The following is a 25,887-nucleotide window of genomic DNA, read 5'->3' on the forward strand; positions in this document are numbered from 1 at the left end:
AAATTCGAACATGAATTGAAATACGTAGTTAGTTTTTCACTGGATCATTCGCAGCTACGTGCTCTGCGTATCGGATCTACGTAAAGAAAGCAAGAACATTTAATTTATTTTTAGGGATCTTGATGATCATTTTGTTTGAAGCACCTTTTTTGTAGTTTTCAAATTGTTTGGAGAAATTTCGAGGAAACATGATGGAGAGGATCTTTTTATGGCATTTTCCATTTAGTTATCACTATAATAATAAAAATGACAGGCATAGGTACTTTTATATATTATGGCACAGGTGGGAAATGGTCCAAGCTTAGGAAGGCAGTTTGGACCTTGGGGATATGCACAAAGGTTCCATTCGGGTCTGAGCATTCGAGAGAGCCAGTGCAGGTACTGACACCCCCACAGAGAATAGAATAGAATAGAGTATATGGTTGTCTGGTAGAGATTGCTATAAGCAATAAGGCCGCCTCTTTGTAGTGTTTTGTTTTTTGTAATTTTTGTTCTTGGTGCAAATAAAGTATATTGTATATGGCACAGAATAATCTATGATAACCTGTCACCAACCTGTCGCTGACAGCATTGACAGTCATACGTATCTGACAGTATCTGTCAGTGTCATGTTTGTCAGATGGTTTGTCAACAAAAACACTCATCAAAATTATCAAAAATCCAATTTTCTTGCGAAAAGAAACTCCACTAAATTCTACATTCATTGTCTTATAGATGATTGTAAGTAACAAATTAAACTAATAAAAATCCCCTACTTGCATTAAAAACTTTGTGATTCGCTTTAGTATACTCGAAACACCTTGTTTAACCTTCTCCAGTCTGCAGCCGGCAAGCACTTAATTTATTATTATTGTTTTACCTCACCAAGCTTTTATCCTACTTAATAAATTGACATAAACTTCTCAGTGTTTGCAAACATTGTTAGTATTCATTGTATCTAAATTAGCAACTGTTAAGAAAATAACCTATACATACAAGATCAATAATTTTGTATTTATTTTTACACTTTGCGGCCTTAATGCTAATAAAATACCTCTTCTTTGTTAGAATAAAAATTATATTATGGATAATAATAAACATAACTTCTTGCTGAACTATTTCAACAATGATGAATTGGAATATTATTTATTTCGTATAGTTATCCAGGTATATATTGATGGTAAAATTTAACCTTTAATAAGGCAAAAGGAAAATTGTTCCGGCCTTATTTTGATGATTTAAGGGCGAAAACCATTTTTTTTAATTAATATATATTGCTCTGCCTTTTTAAGGCTTTATTGTAATTTAAAATTCATCTTTTTCCAGCACTTAAGGCTAAGTTTGCTAAGAACGATAAGTACAAGCTACAAAGTGATAAGAAAAGCCAGTGGAGGCAGCAAGATGTCAGAACGGAAGATAGCAGTATGCCAAATGACCTCCATCGGAGATAAGGCTAAGAACTTGGAGGTGGTCTCCAAACTTGTGAGTGATGCTTCAAAGGAGAATGTAGAGGTGAGCTATTGGTTGTTAGCAATATCAATAATAATTTGTTATTTATCTTAAAAAGGAGGATATTTTATGCTGTTTTATTACTTTATTAGTATTTTATGAATTATTATTTATTTAATGTTATCTGAATCATTTTAATATCGGCAATTGTAAAAGTTAGGTGTAGCAACACTAATTTTGAATTGGCGGCCATTCGTGGTACTGTGTCGGCACGACAAGGTGAAACTTACAAAAATTGTATGTGTTTTGAAGAAATAAAACATAATCAGTGTGAAGAGTGTTTATTATTCGTATAAAGTTAATATTTCAGAAGTTTCGGATAGAATCTGCCCACCGGTGAGTGATTTTAAACATGTTATTGAAAATTTTCTACCGTTATTTACCTATATTATTATGATCATATTCTTACAATCAATACTTCATGAACCCGGCGAATCCCTGGACGTGTGATCTATGGTACTAAATTACAAGTAGCAGTATATTTACTACAACAAAATCCTCCAATTTACCGTAGTAAGTACAGTACAACTACCCACTTTACATAGACGGGTACATCGCTTGTAGGTAAATAGCTACCAATGTTGGTTTGTACATTCCACAACTTATTCGCCGAGGATGATATCAAGCCCGAATTGTTGACTTCATATTGAATGCTTGAACACAAAGTGAACTATGGTAGTAATAATTACCTACCGCACTTGCATTCTCGTGAAGTAAGTAAATAATAATAAGTGATTTGATTGTAAATAATAATAAGTGATTTGATTGTAAATAATAATAAGTGATTGATTTGATTTTGAACCATTTGTACGTACCTACAATAACTTGATAAAAGACATTACGATGTCAATGCCAATTTTAAGGCAAATTAAAATTAAACGGACAAGTACTAGGTACAGAATGATAAGGTAGGTTATATGGCTGTGTTGTTTTGATGAGTTGGTGAAACGAATATGGAGTTGTTTTCGAACACAAGGGTAGTGAGCTCGAGACCAAGTGGTAGTATTTACACACCTACCTAAATACTTACCTATATACGTATTCTTCGAACGGTCTTAGGACCGGTCATTCCATCACAAGGACTTAACATTATTTAATTAGCTATACAATAGTTTGGATGTGGATCATATTATCTTTATTTATTATGTTGGTCCAAGCGGACGAGTACCTTCACGAACAAAAGTGTTATTTGATTTTATTACTATTATTTATTGGTCGGATGTGATAATTTTAATAAACGTATGATTATTTAATCACTGTTACTTTAATTAATTTATATTTTCTACTCCGTCTCTTCCTTAACCTTATCCAACTAAACTTATATTATTTCGCGTACCTGTTTAATATACTCATTTAGTAAAACAAAATGTCTGATGATCGTGATGCAAGTACCCCTGAGATAGTAGATCAAACCACGAAGAGGAAGAGAGCGGGCTCAAGCTCAACCTCACCTCTTAGGAAGAGGCGTCAGAAGCGTCATCATAGTCAGTCTATAGGTCCGGGGAGACGATCAAGATCTAGATCTAACATATCACGAGATCGTAAAGGGACACGAAAATACCGACGTCATCGTTCGCGGACTGAACACCATCGCGGGACTAGACGTGTAGGTAGAAGCCGCTCCCGTTCCGGACACAGAAGGCGATCTCGAAGGACGCGAGTGCGGACACGGAGGACATCTACTTCGACTAGCTGCTCTACGCGTTGCTCCGAGAGAGACTCGACTTCTTCGTCGACTGCCAGCAGTTCAACTTCAAGCGATGGCACTCATAGTTCTCGCTCTAGTACCAAACACACAAAAACTAAGCGAAATCGTAAGAGAAGTCCACGTTCTGGCTCGAACCGAGATAAAGATCATACAGTAATGGATAAACTTATAGATGCTCTAGGTAAACATGGTCGCAATACTTACGTAGGCGCTCATGATGTTATAAGTACTTTTGATCCAAGCCAGAAGATGCAGTCCACAAAAGCTTGGCTCAGAAAAGTTAACGAGACCGCGGAAATCTATAAATGGAGTGATAAACAAACAGTTTTCCATGCGTTACCGAAGCTTGCCGGTTTAGCCCGTACATGGTACGAAAGCTTGCCTTCAGTCAATTTAAAATGGAAAGAATGGCAACGCAAACTGCTACAAACCTTTCCAGATAACTGTAACTACGCAGACAAACTATCAGAGATGCTGGCGCGACGCAGTCGTAGAGAGGAAACGTTAGAAGAATACTTCTACGACAAGGCAAAGTTAGTCAGTCGCTGCAATATCAAGGGAAAAGACGCGGTTGACTGCATAATACACGGAATCTTTGACACAAACATCAAGCTTAATGCTCAGGGAGCAAACTTCAAAAGTCCTAACAAGCTGCTAAGATACTTGCGTAATATTACGATGAAGTACCAGAAGGAGGTCAAAAGGACGCCGGCACCATCCAAAATACCCGCTGTTACAAGAAATAATGACATGTCGAAGAATAATAACTTTAATAACGCCACTCGAATTTGTTACAATTGTTCGGAACCAGGTCACACTGCTCCTAGGTGCCGCAAAGAGCCACAGAAGTGCACTAAGTGTAATCGCATCGGGCATGTTGCCGATCACTGCAAGCGTGAACCTAATACGGACATCAATAAGACGGTTAGTACAGACGAAGTTTCTAGTCAGTCTACAAAAGTTCTACTTATTACTGCTAAGCGTGATAGTGAATATATTTACAATAAAGAAATAAAAGTTAACGGAAAATCAAAAACTGGATTTGTAGATTTTGGAAGTCAATGTACTTTAATAAAACATAGCATAGTTAAAGAACTAAACTTACAAATACAAGACGACAATTTACCACTTATTAAAGGTTTTGCTGACGGAACAATGCGACCTCTTGGAAGAGTATCGGTTTACATAAATCTTGATTTTATCGAAGCCCGCATAGAAGCCTATGTGGTCCCGGACCAATATTTGAGCACGGATCTGCTTATTGGACAGAATGTCACTGAAATGTCTGAAGTTGTTGTGTATAAAACTAGTTCCAGTCTAACACTATATTCTAGTAATCCTAAAAATAATAGAACACCAATCTACAATTCAAACAACGTTGTCGTTAAGGACATTCTTTCAGTAGCAGTGACTTGTGAAGATGGTTACACTGGCTGGATATGTACCCATGGTAATACTTCTTTCAAACCAAATGAAGAGTTAGTGATATTACCCGGAGTCTATTTCTTTAAAGATGGACTAGGATGTATACCAATAATAAGCTTTTCGGGTAAAGAAATCGTGCTTAAAAAGAATAGGCTATTAGCAAGGGGCTGTCGTTTGCCCACTCAAACATCGGCTCCAATGGAACTTCCAAACGAATTTGAAGTCAGAAGAATGACATTATCAGATCCTTCGACGGCTAAAGTTACAAAAACGCCCATATCATTGGAAATGCTTAATATAGGTGATGATGTTACGCAAGAGCAGAAACAAGCACTTTTAGATTTATTGAACGAATTCAGAGATTGTTTCTCTTTTGACATGAGCGAGTTAGGAACGACCAATATTAGCGAAATGCACATTCAGCTACAGGATAACTCCCCAGTAGCTTATAAACCTTACCGACTTTCTTATAGTGAAAGAGAGGTCGTTCGCGATATGGTTAATGAGCTCCTGGAAAACAAAATAATTCAAGAATCGGATTCGTCGTACGCCAGTCCAATAGTATTGGTCAAAAAGAAAAACAATGAATACCGTTTGTGTGTGGACTACCGAGCTTTAAATAAGAAAACGGTAAAGGACTCTTACCCTATGCCGGTAATAGACGACCAACTGGACCGACTGAGCGGTAAAGTTTATTTTACCAGCCTGGACCTTAAATCTGGATACTACCAGATACCGATGGCAGAGGATTCCAGGCACCTTACAGCGTTCGTAACGCCAGACGGACACTACGAATATGCACGGATGCCGTTCGGTCTGGTTAATGCACCGGCTATATTTCAGCACATGATAAATAAGGCACTCGGAAAAGACCGATACGACCTAGCCATTCCTTACATGGACGACTTGTTATCACCGGCATCATCTGTTGATGAAGGCATGCTAAAGCTACGGAAGATTTTATCATCACTACTTAGTGCAGGTTTAACCCTCAACATAACTAAATGCTACTTCTTTAAGAAAAACTTAGATTATCTGGGGTATGAGGTATCTGCAGATGGACTCCGCCCTGGAAGTAAGAAAATAGAAGCTGTTGCATCGTTTCCGAAGCCTACTAATGTTCACCAGGTTAGACAGTTTGTTGGCCTAGCCAGTTTCTTTCGTAGGTTCATTCCTGGCTTTGCTACTATAGCCAAGCCTCTCACGGTCTTAACTAGATCTGATGTGACGTGGCGATGGGACCAGGAACAAGACTCAGCTTTCCAAACATTGAAAGAGAAGTTGGTTGAAAGACCTGTCTTGGCACTATATAACCCCAAGTACTTGACGGAGGTTCACTGTGACGCTTCCAAGCTAGGAGTAGGCGGGATACTGTTACAACGACCGGATGAAAAATCACCATTAAAAGCAGTTGCATATTACAGCAAGCAAACTGCCAAAGAAGAAGAGTATCTACACTCTTATGAGTTAGAGACTCTTGCTGTAGTTTTATCATTACGGAAGTTCCGGACCTACCTAATAGGGATACCTTTTAAAGTCTACACTGACTGCAACGCCCTGAGGACAACCCTTACTAAAAGAGATTTAGTGCCTCGTATTGCGAGATGGTGGCTCCATTTACAAGAATACGATTTTAGCGTGGAATACAGGCCTGGAGACAACATGCGTCACGTCGATGCCTTAAGCAGAAATCCCGTCCCTAATACTAGTAATGAAGATCAAATAGACACACGGGAATTTGAAGTCATGAGCATATCCACAACGGAATGGTTACAGACCGTTCAAATGACAGATATGAGACTGAAATTTATTAAATCTATTCTAGATAGTGGCAGAAAAGATATACAAGATATCATAGATAATTATGTTATTAAAGACAACAAAATTTATAGAAGGATAGGTGAAAATCTAAAATGGGTAGTTCCTGATGGCGCCAGATGGCGGGTATGCCAAATTTGTCACGATGAAGCAGGCCATTTCTCAATAGATAAGACATTGGATAAAATGAAGCAGGATTACTGGTTTCCTAGGATGAATAGGTTTGTGCGCAAGTATGTGGCGGCCTGTCTCAACTGTGCTTTCAACAAAACCTCAACCAGTAAAGCCAGTGGTTACCTACACCCTATCCCGAAAGGAGATGTTCCATTCCACACGCTCCATATGGACCATTTGGGACCCTTTGTCCGAAGTAAAAATGGTAATACATACATACTTGGCATCATAGACGGTTTTAGCAAATTCATATTTATAAAACCAGTGAAAAATGTCAAAAGCAAAACCACCATCAAAATTCTTGAGGATCTCTTTAGTGTCATAGGAAGTCCAAAAGTAATAATCTCAGACAGAGGAACTAGTTTCACTTCTACAACGTTTAAGAAATATATACAGACAATCGGAACAAAACATGTATTGAATGCAGTGGCCACGCCACGCGCAAATGGTCAAATCGAGAGATATAACAGGACCATATTGGAATCTCTAGCGGCATCAAACCATGGCATGGACGAGCGTGAATGGGACAGTCACGTTCAAAAAGTACAGTGGAGCCTTAATAATACTCTTAACAAGAGCACAGGTATGTCGCCATCAGATGTTGTCTTTGGAAGGAGAACCACCAATCCGAGCGAAGGCCCTATTTTGAATGCTATTCAAGATATTACCGATTCGACATGCAACGTCGACATATCTACACAAGGTCTAGAAACAGCAAGGGATGAAATCCGTGACAAGGCTGTAGATAGTATAACTAATAATCAGATGGCTATGAAAACATATTACGACAACCACAGGGCTCCGACAAAGATATTTCAATTAGGTGATCTGGTTATGATCCCCAATCACCACCTTCCAGCAACCGGCAAAAGTAAAAAGTTACTTCCGAAGTTTAGAGGACCTTTTAAAATAAGTGCTGTTCTCAAAAATGACCGCTACGAGATCTCTAGCATCGAAGGTCACACTAAACGGAAATATAAAAGTATTTACTCTGCAGACGCTTTAAAAAAGTGGATTACTTTTAACACCCCTGATGACAATGTACTCGAAAATGATCCCAGCAGCTCGGACAGCTCGAGCTAAAATTTAATAATAATAGATGTGATATACCAACTAACCTCCTAAACATTATATTCCTTGCATCCTTTACATGCGCCTTTATTGTAAATCGTATTTTATGTATTATTATAATTATGTCCCCACCACCTTCCTATAACTAGATGACCCAGGCGAGCAAACACAATGGATCCGCTGATGGAGTACCTACTACTGTTTGATGGCCTATGAAAGGAATAAAAAGGTGTGTGGCTTCTTGTTATTCAATATTTTAGTACTTTATTGATAATGAAATATGCTGCATTTACCTGCGGTGCTCATTCATCAAATCTTTATGAAAGAAATATGCTGCTTATATGCGGTGATCAAATTAAACTGTATCTAAATAATAATAAAAGTGAAAAATGCCGTTCAGCTGCGGTGATCACTGTATATAACTTGTAAGATATGCCGATATATTGCAATCCTGCAATATATTGTTCATTATCTAATGTTTAAAAGAGATATGCTGCTTGCATGCAGTGATCAAATTATTTTGTACCTGAATAAAAGTGAAATATGCCGTTAGCTGCGGTGATCACTGAGAACCTTACAACTTGTGAGACATACCGATAATTATGTTGCGGTGATCACAGAATGATAACTATGTAATATCCACTTTATACATACTTGGTAAATTGATAAATCGTAAAAATATATTTTTAAAAAATCTTATAAAAAAAAAATAAGAACTAAAATTATATTAAATATGCATCTACTCCTATCAAACACCTAATAGTCATACTTCAATAATAAATAAAAAAAAATACTCTTTGCTTACAGGAATCCCACAACCAGCAGCAGACAGTGGCAGTACACTCCAGAAGAACGTGATATATGTACAAGTGTCGGTGGAAATCTAGCCTGTAGTGTCACTGATATTATTTACCTACTAAAAAAATCACAATGATATTAATTTTGTATAAGCAGTTGATTAGTGCCTATGAGTAGATCAAATTATGAAATCAAATGTAAATACTCAAATTTGTAAGGGATAGGTATTTAATTTATGCACTCTGTTATGTAATAATTTGATTTAAACAATAACTTGCATTATAATGATGATTACGAGTATGATTTAAATTTAGTTTGTATGGGGTCATACAGTTGCACATTCGAATGGCCGAACCGGAATAGGGTCATTCCGAATACAGGACGGCCGTCTGTTAGCAATATCAATAATAATTTGTTATTTATCTTAAAAAGGAGGATATTTTATGCTGTTTTATTACTTTATTAGTATTTTATGAATTATTATTTATTTAATGTTATCTGAATCATTTTAATATCGGCAATTGTAAAAGTTAGGTGTAGCAACACTAATTTTGAATTGGCGGCCATTCGTGGTACTGTGTCGGCACGACAAGGTGAAACTTACAAAAATTGTATGTGTTTTGAAGAAATAAAACATAATCAGTGTGAAGAGTGTTTATTATTCGTATAAAGTTAATATGGTGGTTATTCTTAAAGCATAGCAAGCCTAACATTTTAATTTTAAAACTCTAATAACTTACAATCCAACTCTAAAACGATAATAATAAACATATATTAACCCCCTTATTCATAAAAAAGTTACTGGACACTTTAGATATTGAACTGTTCTGTCACTCTCTGACAGAGAACAATTTGTCCTTTGACAGGGAGGGACAAAACAGTTCAATAGCTAAGGGGTCTACTTTACTTTTTTTACGAATAAGGAGGTGTCTACGCCGGTCTTTTAGTTTAACTTAAATTCAGAAATTTAATAATGTGTGCGTCTTGCATTGTATAAAGTAAATAATAAATATTAATAATTAACAAAACTATAATTGTATAAATAAATAATTTAAAGTAAATAAATGTGGGGAAATTAGACGCAGATTACTGGTTTTACATGTTTATTTTAATTAATAACTTGCGAGTCTCTTGCGAGTGCACACAACATGACAACAAGGTTATAATATGAATCGCCAGTGGCGCCATCTACCATTTCCTATCATCTTACTCGCTCACTCATACTATCTCACTCCCACACTCGGCCATCCTGCATTTAGTCTGACCCTAGACTAACCTTAGTGCTAAAGTTACACATAAAAAAAAATCTCATTATTTTACATCAAAACTCAAAACTGAACAACTTGGTAACATGTATTATCTCCTATGTATATCTTACTTATTTATCTCTTAATCATAAACTTTATAATATAACAACAAAACAGCATTATCTCATACTGAAAACAAAATAGGTACAACTCAAAACTTAATAGTTAGGTATATATTTATTTGTATGAGTCCTATGTAAGTATCAAACTCTTATCTGACATAACAACAATACAACATTATTTAGAAACTTTTAAACTAAAACCTTATGTAGGTACATACTTTTAATTCTAGATTTGATTAGGTAAGTATGACAACTTATAGCTTACAATATGAAATCTTAAGTAAACAACACAGTTTAACTGTACTTATAGGTATTATGAAAATAACATTTTGACACATTGTGTAAGTACTTAACTGAAATTTAAGTAGAAAATCTATTCGAAATAATTTTACTAACTAGTGCAATGCCTATTTATTTTGAATGGAACACAATGTCATGACCATCGCGTGAGGACCTGCAACATACAAAATGGGTTAAAAAAAAATAATTACTTTAGCTAGTTCAGTCTTCACTGCTGTTGCCATCATCCTCAGACAGTGTGTTATTATCCATATTTCCGCCAGGCCATTTCTTCATGAAATCAGCAGCACTTGAAGTCTTTTTAGGTCCTTCCTTGGACATATCCACTTTTTCGACATCATATCTGTTGAGACCTTTCGATTTGGTTATTCTATAAGGACCCAAGTACTTTGGTTTCAACTTCATGCCAACACCAAACTGTGTCCTCTTTATAGCGACCAAATCCCCTATCTGATAGTGTGTGCTTTCCTTTCTCTTCTTATCATAGTTCTTTTTGTTTTCTTGTTGAATTTTCAAAATCTGTTCTTTAGCTTTAACTCTCAGTTCATCCCGGTTACTCATAAAGATGTCTCTTGTTTCTTGTTGAATTAAATTTAATATTTCGGTATCTTCCTTTAATTGCATCTTCGTACCAATCAGTAGCTCATATGGTGAAGAATCAACGCTTCTTTGGTAAGTACTGTTCAAAGCTTGCTGTAGGCGACTTACATGTCTGTACCAAATATCTGGCTGCTGGATACACATCTTCGTCAACACTGAGATAATTACTCGGTGGATCCTCTCCACTTGACCGTTACCTCGAGGGATTCCTGTGGTAATTGTGATATGCTGTATCTTCTCCTCCTCACAGTATTCTTCAAAGTCTTTACTTGTGAAGGCCGTGCCTCTATCTGTCACCACTCGTCTTGGGTTTCCGAACAGCTGTTGATGAATCTTCAATTTATCTATCGCTTCTTTGCTTGTTGTGCTCTTCGTAGGAAATATCCATGTATACTTGGTGAATGCATCAAAATATAATTATACTGTTTCTTGGTCTCTGTCATTGGTCCGATGTGGTCGATATGCAATGTGTCTAGTGGCAGCTCACCCTTATCGATTGGTGATAAGAAACCTTCCTGCTTACCAGTCTTCCGGCTAGCCAACAAGCATGGTATGCAAGTCTGAATGTATTCCTCCACTTTTCTATCCAAATTCTTGACATAATAATCTTTTTTCAGTAACTCAATTGTTTTCTTCTTGCCAAAATGACCGTTTTCATGAGCTTGACGTATCAGTTCCATCTCCATGCATTTAGGTACCACCAGATGCTTCTCAGGACCCTTAAACAATAGCCCATTTTCAAGCCAATAGTCTTCATATAGTCTCTCTTTCAAAATCTCCATTACTGCCTTTAAAGCAACATCTCTCAGTTGGGCTTGCTTCAGTTTCTCTTGAAAATCAGATGTTATCATTGCTACATAGTGGTTTCTGCTCAGCGCATCTGCATGTCGCATTTGGGATCCCTTTCTGTGCTCCACCGTGAAGTTGTACTCCTGAAGGAGCATTATCCATCTGGCCACTCTTGTGGATGTAGACATATCTCTCTTCATGAGCGTCATCTGAAAAGCTTTACAATCAGTTACTATTTTGAATTTAATCCCAAATAAGTATTTTCGAAACTTCTTTATTGCCTCTATGATGGCTAGTGCCTCAAGTTCATAACTTGAATATCTACTTTCAGCGTCTGTGGTCTTACGGCTCAGGATGCAAACAACCATCTTCATTGCTCCTCTGCATCAATATAGCAGCATATGCCACACTAGATGCGTCTGTATGCAGCTCTGTTTCTAACTTAGAGTCATAAATCTGCAGCACTGGGGTGCTAGTAAGCTTCTCCTTCAATTGTTCAAATGACTCTTTCTGTTCTTGGTTAAAGTTAAAGTTACAGTCCTTCTTCATTAAATCAGTCAGAGGTTTTGCAATCAAAGAATAATTTTGGATAAACTTACGGAAGTAAGATGTTAGACCAACAAAACTCTGCTGCTGTTTATAGATTGGCAAGTTGCTTGGCGACCCTCCTTGCGGGGTGAAAGACGCGGAGGGGACGAGGTACCCAAGACGACAGCGGGTAGCGGGAGGGTAGCGGGGAAGGGCAACGCGTGCACTGCATGTCATTGTTACGGCAGTCTCGGCCGCGCAGCCGAGGCGGCCACATGTCTTATATAGTCTGTCATAATTTGAGTGCGACCCACATGAGATCATTGATCCTGAGACCATTAGTCTTAGGATGAGTGTTGAGGCCTTTTTAATATTATCATTATATTATTATTAGGTATCTATAATTCGTCAACAAAATAACGTTAAAAACAACAAATCGTATAATGTCTCAATATAGGGGCTTCTTGTAGAACAGCGTACCGGATCAGTCATGCTACGCGGCTAAAGGTTGGTACTGCGCAGTCAGATACGAAAAAGTAAACAACAAAGACGAAGAGTCCATATGACAGTGCTTCAGTTGTCAGTTCTTGTAACTAGGAAAGCAACCAAAATTTATGTGATTTAATGAAAGTAATTAATGAGCAAAACACAGAGAAAAATTACAAAATTGATGAAATTTTGAAAGAAAATGGTCATATCGTGCTTCGCCTACCCCCATACCACCCGGAATTAAATCCTATTGAACTTGTGTGGCGGTACGTGAAAGGCGAGCTCGCAAGAACGTCGATTGACTCTAACTTAGATAAAGAGATAAAAGACTTACACCCGGTTTCAGAATAGAGTATTCAAGAAAATCTCAGTAGAGATTTGCTCAATGTTTGAGTAGATACTTAGGTTTTATACGTTTCACAAGTCGAACATAGTTTTTATCAAACCGTATAGTGCCACAATCTTATCTGTTCCGGTGGTCAAAATGTGCAACAACGAGACGTCATTGTCAAACGTCATTTCATACTCTGTGCGTTATTTGAGTTGTCAATTTCTGCGAAGAAGCTTACGCTACGTTATTTAATTTGTTTTGTGATTTTCTGGGTGAAATACTGCCAAAAACGCTGTAATGTGATGCAAGAAAAGTAGTACTATATATATTGGCTTTTATGCAGGAAGAATAACGTATTCAGGCGCCTTCAATTCCGTTTGAAAAATTGGAAGAACGAGTTGCAGCGGCTACAGGTTAGTGTTGCCAAATATGTCGAATAATTTTACCCATATATACTCATGTAATTTTATGAAATATTTTCCCGAGAGGCCCGTGCCCCAGCAGTGGGGACAGGATGGGTCGTGGTACTCGTGATGAAAAGTATATAATCTTTTTTTTCTTTGGTTACAGGTGTGAGGACGTGACATGATACTTTAAATCTTAGGCAATATACCAAGAAGAATTTCGCGCACCTGCAGCGATTTTAGACGAAATAATGATGATTTATGACATGTCATTGTTTTCCCAACTTATCAAGAGTTGGCTGAAAGAAATTTCTTTTTAGCAATTAGCCTTTGGAAGGAGATCCGTGCCCCAGCAGTGGGGACGTGATGGGTCGAGACGATGATGATGATGATGAATTAGCCTTTGCACACTGTCTGAATTTCTTTTAATTGTATGCTTTTGTTTCTTGTTACTTTAGAAAATGTAAAATAAAGTGTTCAAAAATAATACTTAATTAATAGTTTTTTTTAAGTATATCTATCTCGTTATTCTCACGACCCACATATATTACCTATACCATTGTAATCTAGATTTAATCTCCTATATCAGAAGCAGAACATAATCAGATCAGAACTAATTTTATTTCTGTTCGCCGTGGACAAATTTTCCATACAACAAACATGTCGTTTGATATATTATCTCCACTTTCATTTACTATCGACCCTATATTTTGATTTATCTATACTTATGATGAATGTATTAAATTTTGCCTATTTCTGGTTTAAAATTATAACAATAGGTAATAGCAGAAATGCATTGTCGTTTAAACCAGAAATAGGCAAAATTTAATGGATGGCATCACTGGATTCCATGACAGCGACGTCGCCACCGGAACAGATAAGATTGTGGCACTATACTTAGCTAAGTATTTAATCAAGGTGCCTCTAAGCACGACTTTACGTTTCATTATATGTACAAAAAACCGGTTTTAATCGATAAAACTATTGTATAGGATTTTTGTTAAAAAATATTGACGAATTTAATTTCAAACACTTGAAATTATTAAAATAATTATCTATTTATAATATATTAGGCCATAAAGTTATAAATTCAGATATTTCTTTTAATTTAGAATCACCAGGATAGACAACGGAACGCATTTTAAAATCCAATCTGTGAAATTCGAAATGTCATTGTCATTTCATTATCAATCAATCAAATCTATGTATTGTCATTTCATAAATATTCATCTTCAAAACCAAATATAATCTTGTGTATTTTACCGGGGGATGTGGGAGTCCAACATGCTCAAGCGTTGCTTAAAAACCCCTCTTCAACTCCGTGGTCAAGTCGCTTCTGCTGTTCGATTGTGACTAAGGGATCGATGAACCAACTACATATCGAGTAAGAAGGGACGCACCACCGCAGACGCGGTCGCCTCGTGCACACATGGCGGCGTACAGTCAACGGCGAGCTGCGAGCGCAAGGCCTGAGCTGGACGGAGGCCAGAGCGGTTGCTGAGGACCGGACGGCGTGGCGCACTCTCGTGAAGACCCTCTGTACCACCAGGGTACCTTAGAACAACAACAACAACAACAGCAAATCAAACCCGGAGCATTATTTTGATTTCTAAGTAATTACTGTGATTTTTGTTGTTTCCTGATAAAAAATATTATTAATTAAAGAATATAAAAGTTTAAACAAATATTTTTATTTATAGCCATGAAATTTTATCTAATATAAGTCCTTACATTCATAAATATTTAATATGTCTCCACCAGTGCTGTTCTTACATGGTTCTTACAGCATATTCTTCTTGTTTTCAAAACTTTGCAGTTCTTGAGGCAAAGGCTGCACAGCATATGGTTCCTCTTCTATTTCATTGTCCAGAACCACAAGTATAATCGTCTAGTTCTAGAGCCATGTTGTGCAACATCTCATAATGACCTTGTAAACCTTCTGCAATTTGAGTTGCATTCCATAATGTAGATATGGGAATCTTCTCTTTAGCACCACAAAGCATCACTCAATGGTGTTTCTTGTTGGGTTCTGGGCTCTATTAAATGCTTCTTGTGACGGTATGGCTGCATTTATGAATGGTGTTATAAGATTAGATTAACGAAGTATCGTCACTGGACATTGTACAGCAAACAAAACTCTTGTATAATACTTGATATTTCACAATAATCACGAGTAAAAATATTTGATTAAGGTTTAAGTAGCCGAAATTGGTTACTTAAATTTGACAGACTCAACTTTGAGCAAGTACGGTTTGAGCGCTGTCAAACGCGTTGTGAAACGCATTTTTGTCGCTAAGCATGAAGTTAAGCATGCCAACTGTCAAATTTGAGATTTCTCAAGCTCTGTTGCTCAAACCAAACTCAATCATTAGAAATATCAATTCAGAAACAGAAATTTAATAAGTATGAACTTAAGTAGGCTTTGAGAACGACTCAACCTCAAATACTCAGTTGCGAAACCGAGGGTTAGAGTTGCTTTTCTCTAATTATTCGCCTAAAAAGTGTAGAAATTGTGACGAACATGTCATAAAAAATTAAGACGAATATTATAAATCTGATAGAGTATTTGACGATGTATTGGACAGGTATGTTATTGTTTATTTATAATTTATTGTAAATTAAACATAAATTGGTTTTTGTCTTAGATTTATAATTGAAGTTAATGAAAACGATGATGAAGATGAGGATGACGACGACGATGAACAAGTTCAAACAGAGAGTGAACATGAAAGTGACATGGAAATTGATTTATAAAATAAAACACTTTTACATAAATAAATTCAAATTGGTAGATATTCTGAAGGTAAACATCCAAATTTTAATGCTGTCAAACTATAAATTTTAAGCCAAATATGACATTTACGGGAACAGTCATAGAATAAAATTTTACTTACGTCAGAAATAGTTACAAGCTATCGCGAGATTAATCCGGGCACACTTTTCTACGTGTGTAGCATGTCGTGCTACCTCGCCCCCGCCACTTCTTTCACCCCGCAAGGAGGGTCGCCAAGTAACTTGCCGCATTATAATCGTCTTTGGTTCAGGAAATCTTCGTACAGCCTCTGTCTTGTCTGGCGATGGTTTCACCTGGCCATTCTCAATAATGTGGCCTAAATACTCCACTCTTTTGACAACCAACTGTGACTTCTTCCAGTTCATCTCCAGTCCATACTGTGATGCTACTTGCAGTACTTCTTGCAGCCGCTCTACGGCCTGTCTTTCAGTTTGAGCTGGAATTAATAAATCGTCGATGAATATTTATACAATCTTTTTGGCAATCAGCTCACGATAGATTATCGTTATAAATCTTGTGAAAACTTTGGGACAAACGGCTAAACCAAATGGTGCTTTCAAGAACTCAAACTGGCCATTGTGTGTAACAAAGGCAGTAAACTTTACTGAATCCTCATGTACAGGTAGATGAAAATAACCATTTTTTAAGTCCAACGTACTGTATACCTTCGCTGATGCTAACTGATCAATGTGGTCCTCAATGATCGGCAATGGGTACTCGTCCTTAACCATCTTCTTGTTGATTAATCTGTAATCTATACAAATCCGAGTAGTACCATCCTTCTTCCGAGTTAACACTAATGGACTAGCATATTCTGACCAACTCACCTGAATTATTCCATCTTTGAGCCACTGTTCAATCTGCCTTTCAACTTCTTCTTGTTCACTGATGGCCAGCCGTCTTGGTCGCTGAGCCACAGGTATGTCGTCCTTCAGTATAATACGCAGTTGAATGGGAGCATCCTTCGTCTTCATTGGTTGGTAGCCTTCTACCAAACCCTGCACCTGTTGTTGGATGGCTGGGCTAGCCTCACAACCTATATCATAAATGCTATCTGAAACAAAACATGAAATATTGCGCAACCAATCCTCACTCGACGGCAATAACATTATGTTCCCTTCATTCATTAACATTGTCACATTTTGTAAAAAGTCTTGTCCTATTATTAACTTATACGGCATAGAGTCTTTAGAAACGACATGGAATGAAACTTTGTGATATTCGTGTCCATCAATAATCACTGGAACCGTCAACTTTCCCATAGAATGCACTTTCATTTGTCCAAGTCCCGACAACGCAAGTATTTCATCATCACATTTGGGACATCCGATTGTGTTGTAGAACGTTTCCGACATTAAATTCACTTCGCTGCCCGTGTCGATAAGTGCGCTTGCCATATTTTCCATAATCTTCACGTCTTTTTCGGGTTTTTTCAACCATATTTCCTTCGTCGTGTTTGAAACATCTTTGTTTACGTTCAACATAACCTCATTGCTGTCAGTTGTCAAACGTCTGTCAATGTCATCGATTGACATATCGATCGGCACGCCATTGCTCCTCGTATCCGCCATGTTTGCGTAGGTGCTGCCCTCTGTCGTCGCATCTTGATTTTCCGCTGCGAACATCGTCCGTCTTGGTCCACCTTGAAGTTGTCGCGTCTCTCCGCCGCCATTGTTGCCAACCTGCCGGAATGACTGTTGTCCCCGGAAGTTTGGACGGCTAGTTCTTGCATCTGATTGGCCGCCGTAGTTTCCGCTTGTTGAAGTTTGTGCCGATTGCGACGCCCCCTCTGGCTGGCGTGGCTGGACATTGCAACTCGTCGCGATATGCCCAAAACCATTACACTTAAAACATTTTAGCCCAAGATGTTGATGCGGGCATTCTCTAGAGTGATGGTTTCTCTCTCCACAGTTGTAGCATCTCAGCGCAGGCAGTCTGGGCAGTCTTGTATGCGTCATAGGTTCCCTAGGTCTTCTGGTAGCACCTTCTATCTTAAGTTTTTCTTTTACCACCTCGTATATACGTAACTTTTCTTTGAGTTCGGGGTACGTGGTCGCCCCATACAACATAATCTTATTGCATTCTGCGTCTTGTATGCCTTCTATGATGTATTTTATGGCCACGTAGTCCGCCATCCTGCCGCGTTTGCCCAACTCCTTCATGACGAGAAGGTAATCGAGGCAGCTCTCGTCTTCATGTTTCTTACGGCTGGCCATGGTTTCGTGTAGTGTTTTTTGATCTATGGAATCCGGAAATTCTTTGGCTAACGCTTGTTTCATCTCGTCCCACGTCTTGAAAGGCCGCTCTGATTTCAGCCATAGCGCCGCGGTGCCCACCAACGATCTTCTCGCGACAATAAGTTGTTGCAACGGAGTCCACTGCAGTATCTCAGCATTGTCCTCCACGTCTTGAATCCACCTCGAGACAGCGTAGATTTTGTCTTGGCCACTGAACTTAGGAACTAAGTCGTCCCCAAATCCAACCTGCATCACGGGCCGTGTTTCAGCCACCACAGTCTCGTCAAAAGAAGCACTTGCATTCACGCGACGTCCTTTCGGCATGATTTTGTTGTGTTAATTCACTCGCGTCGTAATTTGTACGTCTTTACACACCGAAAACCAGTAACTACGAAAATTTTCACCCACGTATCCACGTGCGTCTTCCGTCTTGTCGTCTTGAAATCTTCGTGAAATCGTCTTGAATCTTCAGGAATCGTTCGTCTTTAGATCAATCGCGGTCGAGCCCCCAAATTGTGGGGAAATTAGACGCAGATTACTGGTTTTACACGTTTATTTTAATTAATAACTTGCGAGTCTCTTGCGAGTGCACACAACATGACAACAAGGTTATAATATGAATCGCCAGTGGCGCCATCTACCATTTCCTATCATCTTACTCGCTCACTCATACTATCTCACTCCCACATAAATATAAAGCGTAAAGTATTCTAATAACTAATCTAACATAATTTCTAAACGCACACACTTAGTCATCCGCACTGCGTATTAGACACGTATGCGGTTACCGATCCAACGTCACTTCCCTACTTACAGCGACGCAAGAACCATTGTCGGGTCTAATTGTACAAGTGCTAATTATTTGCTAATTTAAAATATAGCACTACAACTGAAGTCAACCCAAATCTTTTATTTTGTTCCCATCGTGAACAAAAAGTGGCGACCGTGACAGGACACGAACCTGCAATCTTCGGATTGCGATATATCTAGCTAAACGAGCCTTCTATCCGCTTAAGCTACGCATTTAAACGCAAGTTTATTAGGCCACTTTTTGTTCACGATGGGAACAAAATAAAAGATTTGGGTTGACTTCAGTTGTAGTGCTATATTTTAAATTAGCAAATAATTAGCACTTGTACAATTAGACCCGACAATGGTTCTTGCGTCGCGGTAAGTAGGGAAGTGACGTTGGATCGGTAACCGCATACGTGTCTAATACGCAGTGCGGATGACTAAGTGTGTGCGTTTAGAAATTATGTTAGATAAGTTATTAGAATACTTTACGCTTTATATTTATTTTCTTTTTAAACTGTAAAAAAGTTAAACTAAATTTTCATTTTATTTCAGCTTGGTCAACATTTGAAATAATAACTTTGAATGATTGCCTACATTAATCCATTTAAAAATTTAAGTTTTTTTATTACATACAATTTTTTAAAATATTTCCCCCAGATGCTGTTCTTCCCAGAAGCGTGTGACTTCATATTTGACAACAAGAAGTCTATGCTGGAAGCGGCCGAGCCACTCGGAGGCTCCCTAGTGGGACAGTACAGGACGCTGGCGAGGGACCATGGGGTGTGGCTGTCTATGGGTGGAGTTCATGAGAAGGTATAAAGAAATACATACAACCATTGTCTTCATGAAATTACTTTTCCTTTTAAAAAATCTATATCCAAATCTTAGATAGTCCTTTTCTGATAAAGCTGATTTTACGAAAAAAATATTTATATATAGTCTGAAATCTGCTCTTGTTTTAAAGGTAAAAAATATTTTTCGGAAAAACAATTTTTAAGCCACACTAGTTTATAATGACTAATATTCAAATCATGTTCCAGGATGAGACCGACACATCAAAAGTGTACAACACGCACATAATAATAGACAATACCGGCTCTATAGTGCAGACTTACCGGAAGCTACATCTCTTCGACGTGGAGATCCCGGAGAGGAACGTGCGACTGAAGGAGAGTGATTTCTCCAAAGCCGGCTGCCATATTGTCACTCCGGTGACTAGTCCGGTCGGGAAGATTGGTTTGGGTATCTGCTATGATCTCAGGTGACTTAATATGATAGATTACGGTTTTCCCATGGGCTTTATTATGAAATTTGCTAAGGTAGCCAGCACATGGCTACTTGCGATGAAGCTAATCTTGCGGAACTAGTAAATCATAAGGGTCGCTCTATAAGTCATCACACGAGCAGCCAATACGACTTCAAACTTCGTTAAATTAGCATATAAGTGTAAAATGTGTAGTTACAGAAAATCGGATGCACATAATTGTTACACTATATATAGTATGATATGAAGCAAAGTCGCATCCCGCGTCTGCATGTATACATGAATGCTTAGATATTTAAAACTAAACAACGGAAGAACAGTTTATAAATGTACAAATAACATTTAAAAGCAAAAGCTAAGTATTGTATAATATAGTTTCCATACAGGTTTCCGGAGCTAAGTACCCAGCTAGCGATGCTGGGGGCTGATATACTCACATATCCATCTGCTTTCACCCACGCTACGGGGCAGGCGCACTGGGAGATCATGCTGAGGTAATATCCTGATTACACCTATTGAGTAGAGTGGCTAGACAGTATTCTCGGCCAATGAACGGCTAGCAATTAAACGAGTGCTCGGCCGAGGATACTGTCTTGCCACCCGTAGAAAAAGGGGAATAGTTACTTTTTCTAGCATAGTATAGTATAGTAATAGTTAATTTTTCTTAGTGGATGGACAAAAGTAATGATAAAAGTCGACTCTGTAGATCCCCCCTGATATAATAGGTTGTGAACCTACTTTACATTATATGAAAGGCCTGAAACAATCGATAAACAGCAGAAAGTAATATCCAGTAACAGTTTGAAAACAATTGAATTTCTATCTAACTCTCAAGTTAGGTAGCCAACCAACAAGTTGGTTAGTTGATACCTACAACACCTTACTATTTGTAGGTACATCAAAATTAAAACTAAACAAACCATAAACAATTTCAGAGCAAGAGCAATAGAAAACCAATGCTACGTGATAGCGGCGGCGCAAGTCGGTCACCACAACGAGAAAAGGCGGTCTTATGGCCGAGCGATGTGCGTGAGTCCGTGGGGCGACATACTGGCCGACTGTGGCCTGGAAGATACTGCGTGTTATAAGACCGCCGTGGTCGATATGAAACTTTTGCAGAATGTAAGAACGAATATGCCGGTTTTCTCGCATAGGAGGTAAGTTTAAAAAACATTATATTATAATCAAAGTACCTAACTTTATTCCTTCATTCACGATCCACAAAGATTTGGATAAAATGCACACGTCCGATAAAATATCCTGAGAGATTCACGATATAACTTATCTGTTTGATAAAAAATATAATGATAATTACTCTATATCATAATTACAGAGAGTGAAAGCATGTATTTTATCCTACAGGTAGCCATTATCCAGACATTGCGAAACAGGCCCCTAGTAATTAAGTGACCGACACGACAGACATTTTAGACTCCATGATCTTCATGTGTTAATTGAAAACTTATCCGACATGTCGCACAAACACGGCCTTACCGCTAAAAGCAATCTCTTCACACTTTCAGACGCGACGTGTACTCACTGTACTGCTTCAGTCTCCGCAAGAACCTTCTGGACGCCGCGCCCGCCGCGCCATCTGGCGGGGAGACCGAGTATAAGGGGGCTACTAATGTGTACGTATTAGTTGTTATAACTACTAGAAGACAGTGGCAAAGGGTCCATAATGGTCCAACTGCTTCCGTTGTATATTGACTGATTTGATATTTAAAACTGAGCCTACTGAGGTGAAAAAAAAAACGGTTCAGTAAAACCAGTTGCTCATAGCTAGATGTTAATCTACTCATTGTTCATTGTTCCTAGTTTATTTATAAGTATTTTTTGTATGTTTAATTATTTATGGGGATCAATAAAAAAATGTTCTATTCATTCAAGTCATCTCCTTAGCGAAAATTTCGCCAAATGTGGCAGAGATTTTATAATTACTTATCTTTTTATAAATACGTTTATTTTTTTCCAGTTTCGGCCATGTGCTGGTGCCAGAGACGTGCGTGTTCTACAAGAGCAAGTTGACGTACGCCTTCGTCAACAAACGGTGAGTAGTACAGTTAAAAAGACACAGAAACTGTCAAACCCCTTATAAATGTATGAAATCGTAAATATTGTTTTTTATGGTTATACCGTAAACAGGGAATTAAACACAGCTCATCATTCTAAATACCGTTTCTCATTTTAAACAAGAACAAAAATTTAACAATTTAGTCCTTGTGTCATCACCTGATGATTATACTAGCATTAACGGGACACCCTACCCCCCTACTAAAGTCTGTTTTTTAATCTCAGATACTAAATGTGTATCCCTAGTTGCGTGGTCCCGGGCCACGTGTTGGTGGCGCCGGCGCGCCTCGCGGAGAGGAACCTCGACCTGTCGGAGCAGGAGGCCGACGACTTCTACAAGACTGTGAGGCTTGTGCAGAAGGTATGGGTGGAAATAGTGGAAACCGCATCGAAATCGGTTCAGCCGAACGCCAGATAATGTTGGGTTTTAACGCTCGACGTTAGATGGGGTTTTATAAGTCTATCGTGTGTTCCTGTATCTGTCTTGTATAGTTCCGAAAGAGCTGAACCCATTTTTCTAATCCATCCAAATCTGCTTAGCCATTCCAAAGTTATGCGACTTTTAGTGTTGTAGTAATGTCGGGGGTTTTTAACGTTGGTTAGATTACATATTTATGCAAAAGTCTTAATTGTCAATATTATAAAACGTTTACCTTGTGAATGCGTTACGTTCAGAATTCCGTTATGGTTATGAAATAGTTTTATTTGTATTTCCAGTTGATGGAGCGAGTTCACAAAACAAATTCCTGCACAGTCACCATACAGGATGGTGAATACGCGGGACAAACTGTTAAGGTATGATATTGAGATCGATTATTAAGGTACAAAATTTAACTTTAGCTTTGTCAAACTATAAGTTTTGCCAGTGGAATTTACGCAAACACTCGAGCAGAATTTAAATAAACAAATTAAGGTTTTGCACTAAAGAATATCCAACTTCACATTTGCACTTGTCAATTTAGTATCCGAGACAAAATAATAGACTTTAAGGTCTGTTTTTTACTAAATTGATAGATTCTGAACGGTTCATCAACTGTCAATTGTCCCGCCAATGGAAAGATACGTCACTTAATCGCGGGACAATCAACTGTTGATGAACCGTTCAGAATCTGAGATTAAACTGACCATAGTCACGAATAGTACAAGTGCCATACAAAACAAGAATTGAATTCAACTAAAAATTGATTTGTTTCGCAGCACCTCCACTGCCACATAATGCCGAGGAAAAAGGGAGACTTCATTGAAAACGACCACATATACTTGGAGCTCGCCAAGCACGACCAGTGAGTATTATTTAAATAATAATGAATAGCGCACTGCAAATAAACCTGTAGAGCGATCCGGAAAAAAACGCAACACATTCTATTCGATAGTCTATTCGAAAGTGCTGTCAACCTGTCAACAACAAAATGGCGGTGAATAGATTTGCGAAAGTTTGACAGCTATCATTCCATAGGTCATTGTCAGAATAATATTATGTACTCTGTGGTCATTCTTTTCGAAACTCATTCGAAAGGTAAAAAGTGTTCGAAAGTGCTGTCAAGTTGACAATAGTCGCACTCGCATTCGATTCTATTCGTTAGCTCGAATTTTCGTGATACGGGTACTGACCCCCTCTCAGTAGCTAATGTCACTCAAAGAGGGGTCAAGTTTCTGGGCAGGCTATCGTACTGTACATCAAGGTCAATTTGTAAAGTCATAAACAGAAATGTACTTATGTATTATAACTGTTAGATAAACACAGGGTGATTCTTTCGTAGGTGCACATCCGGAAGTATGTCACAGAGCTTTTCATTTTGAACAACTTTTTTTATTATGATGACCTTGGGATATTCCCGAAAAAAATATCTACGCCCCATACACAGTGTCACGTAAACAACCAATTTTTGTATGGGGTAGCATCTTTTTTATTCGTTATATCCCAAGGTCATTATAACAAAAGTTGTTCAGAATGAAGAGCTCTGTAACATACTTCCGGATATGCACCTACGAAAGAATCACCTGTATAAGATAGTAAATATGATAGGCTCACGTAGTCACGTCGAAGGTCCAGGGCTCGGCGTGGGAGGCCCCCTCGAAGAAGCAATCCAAAGGAATCTTGATGTTCACACACAAAATTCACTTGTCCGTTTATAATACAGGGTGAGTCTTTCATAGGTGCACATCCGGAAGTATGTCACAGAGCTTTTCATTCTGAACAACTTTTGTTATTATGATGACCTTGGGATATTCCCGAAAAAATATCTACGCCCCATACACAGTGTCACGTAAACAACCAATTTTTGTATGGGGAAGCATCTTTTTTTCGTTATATCCCAAGGTCATTATAACAAAAGTTGTTCAGAATGAAGAGCTCTGTAACATACTTCCGGATATGCACCTATGAAAGACTCACCCTGTATAGTAAACAAATATCATTCCTAATGGCATCTGGTCATATTTAACCGATATTTCACAAATTCACAATTATTCCGATAATTACGACGAATCGCAAAAGTAGAACAACCAGACGAAGACTGAAAACGACTGACATTTTGTCAAAGTAAAATTAACCTACCGTACAAAATGAGTAGATTGATTTCAATCTAGCCACATACAAATATTAAAAGTGTTCGACCGTAATCGAGCAATAACTAATAAGTGTTTAAGCCGATATTAATTCGATGTAACTTTCTTTTTTTAAGCACAAATAAATGAAATAATTTTTCTTTGTTACTTAGACTCGTTGCCGGATATCCGGCGAAACCCGGAAGGACTTTAGCGGAAATGGAGGAAGAGGCAGCCATGTTGCGAAAAGAAATACAAAAACTTTTAGTAGTCGAAAGTTAGCCATTGCTTGTGATATGTAAATAGATTTTTAAAATAAGCGTAAGTTATTCTGACAAATATACGATAATTTAACTTAAAATCTGTTTTATTATGATATATGAGAAATAAAACTTCGTTTGTACTAAATACATCTATAATATACCGTTGTTTTCAGTTTTAGTGAGTACGTTATCTATAATATTTTTGACCGTAGATTTTTTCTTATACAATAGTCATACTTTCAATAGAAACAACATTAATAGTAATATTTAAATATAACTAGAAATATATATTAAAAGCTGCTGTTAAACCAACAATGTTTCCAGATCCTTCTTTCAGACTTAAATAGAAGATATATTTATTCGTCTCCGCAGGGTGATTTCAAACCTATGTTTAATAAATTGATGCAATTTAATTATGTATGTAAATATAACTGTATAACGTCACTGAATAAAGAAACTACATGAAAATGTCTAAAGCACTCATGCTATGTCGCTCTAATCGTGGATCTGTGAATACCCTGCCTATTTATAGGGTGTTGAAAAAAGGGTATACTAAGCCGTAACCAGCTTGTGCAGCATGTTATATCTAAGTCCGAATCTGAAAACAGAATTTCGAATTTCG

At 37.8% G+C, this 25,887-nt stretch overlaps 2 protein-coding genes across 6 annotated transcripts; one reads left to right on the plus strand and one right to left on the minus strand.

The window, feature by feature from the left end:
• The first annotated feature begins 607 nt into the window (after window positions 1–607).
• LOC105387958 (nitrilase and fragile histidine triad fusion protein NitFhit) lies at window positions 608–25,887 on the plus strand. 2 transcript variants are annotated; one of them, XM_048631896.1, is made up of 12 exons: window positions 608–720; window positions 1,306–1,491; window positions 19,776–19,931; window positions 20,159–20,379; window positions 20,769–20,876; window positions 21,318–21,539; window positions 21,906–22,013; window positions 22,358–22,432; window positions 22,702–22,816; window positions 23,173–23,250; window positions 23,653–23,738; window positions 25,176–25,887. In XM_048631896.1, the coding sequence occupies exons 1-12, from the start codon at window positions 715–717 to the stop codon at window positions 25,282–25,284; spliced, it is 1,470 nt and encodes a 489-aa protein (XP_048487853.1). In that variant the 5' UTR covers window positions 608–714; the 3' UTR covers window positions 25,285–25,887. The 2 variants fall into 2 exon arrangements, with proteins under 2 accessions (XP_048487853.1, XP_048487854.1); XM_048631897.1 differs by having other exon boundaries at window positions 1,306–1,487; window positions 19,772–19,931.
• LOC125491038 lies at window positions 16,423–19,013 on the minus strand. Of its 4 annotated transcripts, XR_007268071.1 has the most exons (3): window positions 16,914–19,013; window positions 16,752–16,840; window positions 16,423–16,522 (listed from the first exon to the last, which is right to left on the minus strand). XR_007268071.1 is itself a non-coding variant. In XM_048631894.1 (2 exons), exons 1-2 carry the CDS (start codon window positions 18,645–18,647, stop codon window positions 16,499–16,501), a joined length of 1,758 nt encoding a protein of 585 aa, XP_048487851.1. In that variant the 5' UTR covers window positions 18,648–19,013; the 3' UTR covers window positions 16,423–16,498. The 4 variants fall into 4 exon arrangements, 3 of the variants coding, with proteins under 3 accessions (XP_048487851.1, XP_048487850.1, XP_048487852.1); XM_048631894.1 differs by lacking the exon at window positions 16,752–16,840; XM_048631893.1 differs by having other exon boundaries at window positions 16,752–19,013.

Source organism: Plutella xylostella, chromosome 30 (genome assembly GCF_932276165.1).
Source record: "Plutella xylostella chromosome 30, ilPluXylo3.1, whole genome shotgun sequence".
NCBI classification, from domain to species: domain Eukaryota; kingdom Metazoa; phylum Arthropoda; class Insecta; order Lepidoptera; family Plutellidae; genus Plutella; species Plutella xylostella.

Coding starts and splice junctions, on each gene's coding strand:
- LOC105387958 (XM_048631896.1), top strand. Junction 19,932..20,158: donor TGGGTGGAGTTCATGAGAAG/GTATAAAGAAAT, acceptor ATCATGTTCCAG/GATGAGACCGACACATCAAA. Junction 20,877..21,317: donor CACTGGGAGATCATGCTGAG/GTAATATCCTGA, acceptor AAACAATTTCAG/AGCAAGAGCAATAGAAAACC.
- LOC125491038 (XM_048631893.1), bottom strand. CDS start 18,647: ATGCCGAAAGGACGTCGCGTGAATGCAAGTGCTTCTTTTGACGAGACT. Junction 16,523..16,751: donor ATCAGTTAGCATCAGCGAAG/GTATACAGTACG, acceptor TATTAATTCCAG/CTCAAACTGAAAGACAGGCC.